Source organism: Sylvia atricapilla, chromosome 6 (genome assembly GCF_009819655.1).
Source record: "Sylvia atricapilla isolate bSylAtr1 chromosome 6, bSylAtr1.pri, whole genome shotgun sequence".
In the NCBI taxonomy this organism is placed as follows: domain Eukaryota; kingdom Metazoa; phylum Chordata; class Aves; order Passeriformes; family Sylviidae; genus Sylvia; species Sylvia atricapilla.
In genome coordinates this window covers 40,074,975-40,087,294 of record NC_089145.1, presented here as the reverse complement: position 1 = coordinate 40,087,294, position 12,320 = coordinate 40,074,975, and the positions used below count along the sequence as shown (strand labels likewise).

At 45.0% G+C, this 12,320-nt stretch overlaps 1 protein-coding gene across 1 annotated transcript in view; it reads right to left on the bottom strand.

The window, feature by feature from the left end:
• Nucleotides 1-4,851: 4,851 nt before the first annotated feature.
• SYT16 (synaptotagmin 16) overlaps nucleotides 4,852-12,320 on the bottom strand; it is a 37,051-nt gene continuing 29,582 nt past the window's right edge. The window contains exon 5 of the mRNA XM_066322290.1: nucleotides 4,852-5,346. Within this exon, the coding sequence (XP_066178387.1) occupies nucleotides 5,033-5,346 (314 nt within the window). The 3' untranslated portion in view covers nucleotides 4,852-5,032. The remainder of the gene's footprint in view (nucleotides 5,347-12,320) is intronic.

The following is a 12,320-nucleotide window of genomic DNA, read 5'->3' as shown; positions in this document are numbered from 1 at the left end:
ATGTATTTGTTGGGGTATCACATGCTGGAGGGAAAAACCTGCCTCATTCAAAGTGTGAGCTTCTCTACAAACCCTGGCTGCTTTGTTTCTTTCCCTCAAACCATAGCTGCAAACATCACACTTAGCACATTTTAAATGGAAAGAGGATGTTCCCGCATACTAATTCCTGCAGTCTCTGTTGTCCTTTTGCAGAACACAATGCCCATGAGAATAGGAAGAAAGCAAATACAGAACCGGTTGTTTCTTCTGTCATTAACTCGGTCCACACTGAGGTGAATGGGTGTCACTACTCTGTAAATATTTGTCACAGCCCAACCGACAAACTTCGAACTCCACAAGTGGACAAGAGAGCAGGGAGGCAAGGTCTTGATCAGGTGCATCCCAACTTGGAGATGACCCCTCTGGGAGGGGATAACGTGATGGAGAAGGCCACGTTCTTTGCTCAGCCTTTCAGTCAACTTTTCGTGCTGAAGGGCAGAAGGCAGCTGAGAGGCAGAGAGATGAAGTGCTGTGATCACACAGATTAAAAACGATGATAAATATGGGAGCGGAAAGCAAGCTCTGCAGGCACGCCAGCTCCAAGGTCACTGCCAGCTCCAGCTGAAGGGGAAAATGAACTGCCACCAGAGGAAATGCCTGCTCCTCTGCCAAGCTGCCACCTTCAGCTTTATGCTGGGGAAATGATCAATAGCAGCTGGCAGCCTTTGGATCTGTGAATCCAGGAACTTCTAACGACATCCATGACTGAGGATCAGTCGGCTGTGTAATGCACCAAATAACTCCTCGGGATCTGCAGCTGCTAAAAATACACCCAAGCATTGTCCACGTACCCCGGGAGCTGCACAACCCACGTTGCCCCTGAAGGGAAAAGCAGACAAGGCAGAGCAACAGGAACGAGCAGGCCACAGCAGGGTCCAGCTAATTAAAGACACCGGTAAAAAGGAAACCCAGGCAAATCAAAGGATGCAGAAGATCATCCAGATAAAGCCTTTGCAAATGGGCACTTTAGTGAGCGATTGCCGCAGCTCAGTGGGCTAAAAGAGGAACTCATTCCTGTGGGCATCAGTTGAAGATCACCATTGTTATGGGGAATATAAACACGGTGAGATCACTCTGTTCTGTTGTCGATAAACATTTAAAAAGAAGGAACAAAATAGAAACAGAGAGCATGGCAGGACAGGGGCATGCTGGCCGGGGAGAGAACGAGGAAGGAACAGACTGCAACCAGATGAATGATGCTGCTCAAGATACAGAGATGTATCTAGGGCACTTGCCGATAACACTCCGGGTCAATGAAATTAATCCCTTTCCACATTTTCAGGCGGTTTTTGTTGTTGTTGTTTGGTTTGGTTTTTGTTTGTTTGTTTGTGGGATTTGCTGTTGTTGTTTGGGTGTGGTTTTTTTTTGTTTTGGGCGGGGTTTTGGTGAGGTTTTTGGTGGGGGTTTTTTTGGGGGGGAGGTTTTTTGGGTTTGTTTTTGGGGTTTTTTGGGGTTTTGTTTGTTTGTTTTAAGAGAATTCAAATAAACTATAAAGAGATTACAAACAGTGGTGTCAAAAGGGAACTAATTATCTTAGAAAACATGAGTGCATTAGGAAGCTTCCATGATCTAGACTAGCAAATGCCCAAGCACCCCAAAACCCGGTTATCCATCCCTATCCTGCTCCCTGAAACCCCCATGGCCCTCTCACAGCTCTTCTCCCCATCTGGAACCCCACAGAAGCAGATGGCATCAGCACCCACATGGAGAAATCCAGTGGAGCACAGGATCTACCAGCCATCTGCCAGTCAACTGAGAGTCAGGATTCCCGAGGAATGGAAAACTTCCTTGTCAGCCACTTCCAAAGGAAACAAGGGGTTAAAGCAGTGACTAAAAGGGCAGTGGTGTTTACATAAGAAAGACCACGAGCACAAGCCCAGCCTGTATCAATATTAGCAATGACTAATTCAGTCTGTCAATGGGAAGAATTACAGGAGCTTTGGAATATGCCAGAGCTGCTGCAAAGCCTCTATTTCACAGACAGTCAATAATGGAAGGAAAAATAAACCACAAAAGCAATAAAAATCCTAAAATATAGCTAGCCAGCACGAGTACCTCCAGCACCTTGTTCATCCCAAGATTCCTGAATTTCTCCATTGTTTTAGTAGGAAAATAATATCCAGAATGCCACAAATGCACTTCTCAAGGCATGGATGTGGCAAGCCTTTTAGCAGTAACTCAAAAAACTCAACGGTCCCCCTACCCCAGCCCTTACCCCCTCTCTCCAAAATTTTCTGATAAAATATAAGGGTAAAATGTGGCAACAAGGACAGAATAACCTGCTTCCCTTGGACAGCAAAGTTTTGACACATCCTTAGGTATTAACTTACTCCAAGTAAGCCATTTTCACTTGCTTTCCTCTGACTCCAAAAACTCTACAATGAAATTATATATTAAAATTCAATTCCCTTAATGCCATATCTTCAGAAAAGATCTTAATGTGAAAACAGCATGGAAGTCCAAACCCAGTGTACTTCATTGTTTTTTACAATTATCTTTTTCATTAGGGTTTTTTTTTAATCATGCTGTTATAAATCTGGGTTATCTCCAGTTCACTGCTGAAATGTATTATGACCCTACACATTTTCTTTAGCTAATCATGAAGTGTAGGCAAGACTGTGCAGGTTCAAGAAGTTCTGAAGAGAATCTCAGTAAGTTTATTATACACACATATTCCAGGTAATAAAATTAATTATAAACACTTGCATATACATTTTATGCAGTTCAAGACAAAAAAAAAAAAAAAAAAAAAAAAAAAAAAAAAAAAAAAAAAAAAAAAAAGACAGAGAGAGAGAGAGCGAGAGATTTGAAAACAACTGGAATCGGCAAATGCACCTTTTGAATTGGGTTGTTTCCTCTATTTTTTTTTATTTTTCCCCAAGAGAAAAGTGTATGATAAATAAAATTCTATGCTGCTGGCTACCACTCAGATGTTCACTTTCTCTTGCATCAGTAGTGCAGCAGCTTTAGCAGTGCAGTCAAGAACGGATTTGTTGGGTGAGCTGCATTTGGGTTACACCCTGTTTTGTGTTACAAAGCCCCAGTAGTGCAAAGCAGACGTGCCAGCTTATCTAGACAGTGGAGGAGAATCCTCCTGCATAGGATAACCACCAGTCTCTCTGGAAAAATGATGCTCAGACAGGTGATAAGAGGATACAAGAGCGTGGTCTGCAGAATAACTTGTATCACCTGTTCCAGGAGTGCTTCTCTGTGCAGATTATTCTGTCTGCCTCCTGAGGACAGACAGAGCCTCTGTGTGACACCCAGTGATAACCTGTGAGTGTCACAGCAGTGCCCTCAGGGCCTGTCTAGCCTGGATGTGACAACAGCCAGCACCAAGGACCAATTTTGGTCGAACAGCCAGTGCCAGAGTTTGCATTAGTTAGATTTGCACAGCACCGTTGAAGCGAAGGAAGTGGCTGTGGTGCAAGAGGAGGCAGAATTTGGTGCCAGGTCTCTGTAAATGGCAAAAACAAACCATGAAGTGATTCAGTACAGACAAACCTCTTCAGCAGAATATTTCCTGTGTCTTGCTGTCATCAGCAGGAATGGAGAAAAGACAGTCCTCTCCTAGAGAGAGTGGGGAATGGGAGATTGGGCAGCTGATAGCATTTGAGATCTCAGCACCTCACTGCCTACATTCCACTGAGGATGAACATCCTCCTTTGTGTCACACACAGCACTGCAACAACAACCACTTAGCCAAGCAGCAGACTGAGACACATCCTCTATCCATCATCTCCATGACTTCAGCTCACAGAGACAGGAAAAGAGATTAAAATGGAAAAGGACAATGCAGTCTGAAAAGTAACCACGTGACAGTGTCATCACCTCATCCAGCAAGGCTGCTCCTTGCATTGCTTTCAGTTGGAGGCAGGAAGCACAATTCTTTTCCCCCATGCTAGTCCAGCAGAGCCAGCAGTCCCTCTGGATCCTATTCCTGGCCTGCAAGAGAGCTCCTTCCCAAGGTTAGGGGACATGGTCTGGCATCCTTTACTGCTCAGCATGCCAGAACCAGTCCCCTTCCATATCCCAAGGAGGTATTATAGGATAGCACAGGAGATTTGAAGAAGAGCCCTCAGCAAACTGAATCACAGAAAAGCCACGAATCTGAAACCCTCTCCTGCAATGCTCACAGAAATGCTTTTCTGAATGAACCTCACTTCTAAAAATCACATTACCATGTGGGCAAAAGGGTGCAGAAAGGAGTGATTCAGGCACAAAGGTGGCTGTGCAGTTTGTTCTGGTATTTTTTTGGTATTTGTGGTGACATAAGCCAAAACTTCAAGTAAACATCCAAACATGCATCGTGTAATGCAATATAAATCTTGTGCAAACTTATGTCAATGCAGGCTAACAAGTGCACAGGGTGCCTAATTAAAAATACCAATAGTATTTAGTCCTTATATCAACTGTTAGTACAAGAGAACAGTAGTAATGTCTAGGCACTTAAAAGTTGACAGAGAATTCAAGAGTGCTTTCTCATGCTGCCTGAAAAATATATCATCCAGTCTACAGTGGTATCAAATGCTTGTTTCTAGGACTTAGAAACACGATAATAAAAGGGAGAGGATGTGATCTGCATGCAGGTTAGCTTTTCTGTGAGCTATCTGCGTGGCAAGAATATTTGCAAAGTTCATTAATATAAATAAGGGGAGAGAGGGAAGAGAGAGTTTACCCCAGAAGAAAACAGTATCACATCAGAATCAGTCTGTGGTGCTTAAGCCTACAAAAAAATGAGCAAGACAATGACCAAGGAAAGGATTTTGCAGGTATTCCCACTGCATCTCACTAGCATTAGAATTATCTGAACGTAGAAAATGCAGGGCAAGCTGGAAAGGCAAGAACTAAACTTGCCACCTTTGATACCCATGGCTGCTGACACTGAGCAGGCAAGGTAAAGCTGCATGCCCCGCCAGAGTTGTTTCCTGCTGGCAGAGAAGATGGGGAGACAGCCCTTTGTGCCAGGACCTGCAGGCTGCCCAGACCACCACTAGGACTCCAGCAGCGTGTGCCACCTGCAGACCTGTGTCCCCTGCGACTCCTTCATCTCCTGCCAGTGGCTCTGCTCCTCCTCCCCGCTGCTGCTCTGGCCCAGGGAGATCCAGCCCACCATCTCCTTGCGCTTCATGCTGCGCCTGTTGTAGATGGAGATGAGCAGGGTGACGTCAGAGAGCTGGAAGAGGGCGACCTGGAAGATGAAAGTCTCCTTGTAGACGGGGTTGGGCTGTCCCCTGCGGACAGAGGTCTTGCAGCGGGACATCTCCTGACCCACGGAGTTGCGCAGGCAGAGCTTTCCGTAGGTATCTAAGGCAAAAAAAGAAAAAAGAAAAAAGAGGAAATGACATGTTTGGTGCAGGTGAGAGGCTAAATGAAAGTCTCAGGAAGTCAAAAAACACCCCCAAAGACCATCCAAGTAGAGCAGTTTAGGCTGCAGTGAACAACCCTCCTTGGTAAAATCTACAGAGTGAGAAGTAGATGAAAGCATCTCTTGGATTTTCTCATATTCAGCTGGGGAGAAAAGAAAACCGATGCACATTTCAGCCCCACTCTCTGGGAAAGAACAAGGTTATCAGGTATCCAGTCTCAGCAGTCTCAGTCTCAGACTGACCAAAACTGTGAGCACCACTATGGATTCTTCACTTCAAATGGTATCTCCACCTTCCCTTCCTCACAATCAAACTTCATTTGGGCTGTGTTACTCAGGCTTCCCTTGACTGCCCTTGCCTCTCCACCACTCTCTATGATCTCTTGTTAGAGATACTGAAAAAATAGGGATCTTGAAAAGGAGGGGGAAAAAACTGCATAAACAATGCAATTGTTTGACCTCCCATGGTAGTTTCACATTTTTTCCAAATTCTCATATTACTTTTTTGCTGGACTCAAGGTCAATTTTATTTACAATCTAAGTCTGTACAAGGAGTCCATACAAGGAGAACACATGCTTAGCAAATACAAGGAAAGGGGGTGGCCCCATTCAGTGCTCCTGTAAATCTACTCTTTAAATTCCTGCTGCCTCCTGTATTACTCAGTGCTCCTCTGTTACATCGTTGCTAATACTGTGGTGTCAGAGCTCCCAGTGCTCCACAGACCCAGCTCAGGCAAGTTTTCACCTTGCTCTGCACGTGACAGTGACAGATTGCCTGGCTAGACAAGTCCTCTGCTAACCCCTTCGTAATCTGTGCCTGGGTCCCTGCAAGTGAGTATTATTTCAGAATGTGCTGAAGATAGGAAATAAATAACAAGCCTCCACCTCTTGTCTGCAGCATTTCTATCCTCTTCTGTTCCCGTTTGATGTGCTATTTTACGCACTTATCTACTGAGCAACACAAGGTGTGAAATTACACTTCAGGTGTGAAAACACTTCCATGTCTCCAAAGCAGGGCTCCCCGCTCCTCTCAAACTGTTCCACTGAAAAAGCTGTCAGGAGGCTGACAATCAAGGAGCAAATTGTGAGCCTGCACAGCTGTACAGCTATCAAGTTACTGCGGGGAAAGTTCAGCCCAGCCATTAGCTGAGGGTGGCAGCTTGGCTCCCAACATAACACTGGTGATGAAGAGGATCTTGCCAGCAAAGACCTACTTGTCACACAGAAAGGCAAAGATTTGATTCAATTTCCTGATTATATCTGGGAAGGAAAAAAAATCCACTTTATTGAGAGGTGGACTAATTTCCACCTTAATGTTCAGTGTTGAGGGATTGAAATCTGTAACAACTTCAGACCCATCAGGAACACAAAGCCCAAGAGAGGACCTTCTGTTCCGGCTTGATTCAATGTGAAACCAGACACAACTCCTACAGTATTTGTAGGGATGTCACTGTGCTTGGCGCTGACAAACCACAATGTGCACTGAAGCATTCCTCATGCATAAGTCCCGGCTGCTGGTCTAGACTGCAGGGAACTCCCTGGAAATAAAGATAAGTAGGGGGTTTATGGATTTTGAAAAATGTATTCATCCTTTTTTGCTTTGTTTTCTGAGAAGGGGATTTCAAAATATTGGAAGAATTCCACTGGGCTGATTTTTAAATACAAACAAACAGGTAATAAGTACAATTATCTGTTTGAACTTCAAAATTTTTCTTTCTTTTCCCAACCAACCCAACATTACCTCCTTATGCTATTTTAGGAAAAGGTCCCCCATGTATGCCCACATCTCTTTTTCTAAGAAGACAGGAAGAGGACTGAGGTCTAGATTTTAACCTTAGTATACTTTGCTGTCATCCTTCCTTCTGACTTTCTCCAGCTCAGGTGGGATTCATCACATCTAACTGCAGGCACATTCATCTGAACAGTATCCAAAGGAGTCAACCAATCCATAATCAAAAAAGTAGATGCCATAACTCAGCAGTGATCTAGCAGAGAGTGATACCATTACAGATGTTTTAGGTGTTAACACTAAAGCAAGTGCCACAGCTAAAACAACCCATAGGATACTGTTTCAGCATGTCCCAGTTAATTTTGCAGGCAATGAATGGATGAGTGTCTTAAGCCATAAACTCTGGGATGTCACATCCCTGACTGAGGCCTCAACCTTCAAAAGTGAGGGATAACACAGCTGGCTTTGAGGAAAAGTGAGCAGTACACCACCAATGAGCTAAAGTCAGAAAAGTTGGATTTTTCTTTAATATACCTCAGATTTTTATGTAGTTCTGCACCAAGACCCTGTTCCATACCAAGATGGGTGGGGATTCTGCATTTATCTTCTGGATCAGGCTGGAAGGAGACTGCTCTCAAGGCAGAGGCAATACCAGGAGCCCTATTTACCCCCAAGGAAACACAGGCACAAAACCAGTGCAAAGTGACAACTAAATCAGGCTGCTAATTCTCCTCAAGTTTATTCCACTGGGTGTATTTTACCAGCCAAAAGAATCAAGCTTGCCTGAACAGAAATAAAAGAGTAGGTGTGGATCATATATTTAGCATCTGAAATTTGCTTTGCAGAGATGGTACGTACGAGGCTGCGCTGTTATTCTGCTTCACTAACTAAATTTTAAGATTGTAGTTTTCCCTTCCTGCACTGTGCTCTTTGCAGCATCTTTTTAGGTAGCTCATCAGAAAACACAGCTTTTCTTGTGGTCCAGTCTGGTCCTCTGGGATAGAAAGCTTTCCCCTCCTGTTGGCTTTGCCAGGGAAAATCCATTCCTAGTTACACAGTGAAATTAGTGGAGCTACAGCAAGGATGAACTTGACGATTTACTGAGGAATGTATGTGTAAGAGCATCTATTCATTATGAAGGCAAACATTTTCCATCTAATTACATGCTCAAGTTCAGTAATGGCCTCATTACCGTGGTGTCTCAGCACTCAGTGCTCTTCAGAGTGTTTACTTTTGTGCCACCTCCATCAAGCACAAAAGGAAAAGAGATTAGGGCTGACATTCTTTAAAATGCCTAAGTGCTCACCTTCTGTTTAGGCACCCATCTCACTGATATGAGGAACAGTATGACCTCTTAATATCTGGGAGTGTCTGAGACTGCAGCTTGCCCACGGTTACACAAAGTCTGTGAAGATTCAAGAACAAACTCTAATTTTGCCAAGACCAATTTTAGAACCACATCTACCAGGCTCTCCTTTCCATACAGGTTTTGGAACAGAAGTTCTCGCTGCAGAGCATTTTTACTCTGAACTCACCTTTGCCTCTCTGGTGTGAGTGGACTGGACAATGTTCATGTGTACATAAAATATCAGCATCTCAGCATTGAATACCAGAGTGAAAAGCACTAAATCAAGGAATGCTGACACAGTTTGGGCTAGTGCTACATCTTCTTACTCCAGAGGGTTGGCCAAACCTCTCCTTATGCAGACTGCTCTGTCTCCATCAACTATCAAACACCTCTCAAGGGCTCATCTGCAAAGGCAATCAGTTTTTCCAGGATTCTTCTAATGACCCATTTCTGTCATGATTCTTCAGAGGGAACTAACTGATAATGACAACTCAGGGGAATAATCAACTGTAATTTATGCATTCCTGTTTTTGGAGCAGGGACCATAGCGTGCCTTCTGCTTTCAATTGCACTAAGCACCACCATTATTATTAAAGCTGACCCGTGTGCAAGAGCACTGCAAATACAAAAGAGTCTAACCCCCTGCTTGAATTTATATTTAGAAAGGAAGTAAACAACCAAAGACTCCTGACCCCTCATGTCCGTGGACCGCAGGGCACTGCACAGCGCCGTGCGGACTTTCCCACCCGCGCTCCAGGCAAGCTAGCTCATTTCCAAAAGCAGGATAACCGTGTCAGCATGCTGCAATCCAGACTAATAACAGCAGCAGTAGAAGAAAGCCTTGGGCCTGGAGTTTAATTTCCCCCAGCTGGCAAGCCCACGCTCCCAGCCTACACAATGAACGGCAGCACCGCGTGGCAAAGCCGCCCCAGAGCTCGGCTCTGTGCTGCTGGGTACAGGCAGCTCAATGTGAGATTCCAGATTAGGGGCTAGAAGACCATTAGTCCTGGGTTTGCCTCCCCTTTCAACCAGCAGTGGGGCAGAACACTGAACATCCACACTCTGAACTGGACTCGCTGCAGTTGGATCAGGAAAGTAGCAGGGAGGAGAATTGGACCCAAGCTTTTGATCCAACTGCACATCATGAAAGTCTGGATTAAGGCAGTTTCTGGCCTATTCTATAAATCACACCAGAGCTGGGAGCTTCCTGCTACAGTGCTGAGAAGTCAACTCTCCTTCCCCTGTTCCACCAAGCCTCTTCTCAGGCTCCCTCTCACGGGGTGGCAGCTCTCTCACAAAGGCAACCTTCTCTGGCAACCTTCACAATGTGAGTAATCAGAGAAGAGGCCAGCAGTTCCTTTAATTTAAAATGCAGCAGAAAAGAATGCACTGCTCCCTGGAAGCACTGTTGAGGGAATTACTGGCATCAGTGACATGCAAGAGGGGCAGCAGATGAGGGCTCCCTGGAGGCAACTGCGCAGGTCTCTCAGGAAGAAAAGCTGGTTTCAGAGAACCTTGGAGCTCAGTTCCTCAGTGATTCTCCTCTGCTGCCTCAACACTCCATGTCCACTCCATTTCACAGCACCAGCCCTCTCCTGGGACACATGTCAGGCTGCAGAGCCTGTTCACCACCTGCCTTCACTCCCCAGCCCTGAGGAGGTGCAGCTTCAGCCCGGGCTGACACAGCTAAAACAGAGCACAGACACCTCTCCAGATGCACAGCGTCACTCTCCTCTAATCAGGGCATTTCTGCTCTTTTCCACATTAGTGCTTTGCTGCTGCCTCAGAGATGGGCCTGGAACTTTACAGAGAAAGCAGAGATGCCCAGCCGAGCAGATCAGGAAGCAACGGGAGCAGCAGGATGTAAGGATGCTTAAGCCCGGCTTTTGTCACCTCCAGCCGCAGTGCCCACGGGCACGGCTTGATTGCACAGCCTGTGATCAGACCTCCTGCAAACTCTGCTGCTCGCTAGCGCTCCTGCAGATTCTGACTGAACATTCAGCTCCAGCTGAAATTTGGACTTAGAATTGTTCCACTCTGGTAGAAATGCCTTTTTTTTCTTCTACTTGTTTTGGGAGGCGAAGAATTTTCTTGTTAACACCATCCGTCCACTTCAGATGCAGTCCTTTGATTCAAAAAGATCTTCATTTCTATACCCAGCACCTGTATCATGGACTATGTCTTTTACAGACCTTTTAGAAACCTCAAGCTATTGAAAACATTACTGGGTAACCATGCACTATCCCTGGATGTCTAATTATTATGGAATATCCTCCATCTCAGTCAATCTCACTGTTGCTCCTTGAAAGTCCATTTTTCACTTGTTTCGACTGTGACACTTGTTGCCCAAAGCCTACTCAGTCCCAGGTCCCACATGTGGTGGGAAGAGCTGTACCCAGCCAGCCCATCCACCCAACAGTGCCCAGTGCCACACACAGCAGGAAATCCACAAAATCATGGGGTAGGCTGGTTCTCTCACAAGTACACTCAAATCTCCAGCGATTTGTGACTCAAGAACTTCCTCATCTAGAGGCTTTGTGTTTAACAATCCTCTGTGGAACTTTCTCTGTGGATTTCTCCTGTGCTGCACAGAACTGAAGCAGGCTCCCAGCATCCATGACATCCTGTAGTGAGGGATGTGACAGCGTAGGTGAAGAGCTGTCTCCTCTTCAGAACCTGCTCCCTCCTCGCTTCCTTTAACTATCCTTTGGTTTTGTATCAGAAGAAGACAGCAGATTACTATTGTCAATTCACTTTCTCAATGGCACTTAGAGACCTCTGTGAATCCTCCCCCATCTCCCTTTGTTGTAGCATGGTAGGAGGCACAGTCTATTCAGCTACAGCTCGATGGGAGCTGTTCCCATTCCCCGATTGTCTCACACCCTCCTCACCACATCTTTTCAGTTCTGCCATATTCTGTTTGAACAGAGAAAGACAAAATTGTGCACGGTGCTCATTGCACCACTGAATGTGTATTTACAATCAAATACCAATTTTCTGTTTTGTCCACCTTAAATTTGGGGCTTTTTTTCACTACTATGGTGACCCTTGAGTTGACATTTTCCTGCAGCTATTTACCATAAGCCTAATATTTCACTCCTAAGTGGCTCTGAGTCCATCCAGATCTTGTTTGAATTCCACCTGCGTCCCCATGCAATACCTTACACCCATCCACACTTCCTCTTCCACCTCACTGCCCAGCTGCTCATTACTGAGACATCCTTCTGAGGCTCCTTGCATCTGGCCTCATCTTTTCCACCCAGAACAAATCTTCCTCAGCTGTTCTTACTATGAGCTTATTCCAGCTATATTCATGGATGGACAGCAAGAAGGAGCAAAAGAAGAGGTGGTTTTCTACAATCTTACTGTCATTGACTGGCAAGCACTCAGCAGCAAGAAGCTTCCCAGCACATTTACTGCTCTGTTATCCAATGTCTGGAGGACTGAATCCATCCCAGCTTACCCTGGCACAGATCCCTCTTCTATTACTGATGACATGAGAACATGAATCACAAAGCTTTAAGAGCTCAAGCAAGTTCCCTGTTCAGAGCAAGATATCCAGGTGAAAAAGGTTAGTTTCTTTTATTCAGCTTCCTGGCCTGCTTTGAAGTAATTAAAGGAATTAATCTGTGCCTTTGTTCTCCAGCAATGTAACACGGATAATAACTTTTCTTCCCTCGGAAATAAGCAAATAAAATAAAATAAAATAAAATCCAGTAATGGCTTTCAAGCACTCTGACCCCAGAGCAAATGGGATCCAAATTTAAAGATCCTAATTTTCATATGGGAGCATTTTCTGTACTTGTTGGCGTTGTTACCTGTGGCTCAGGTAGATG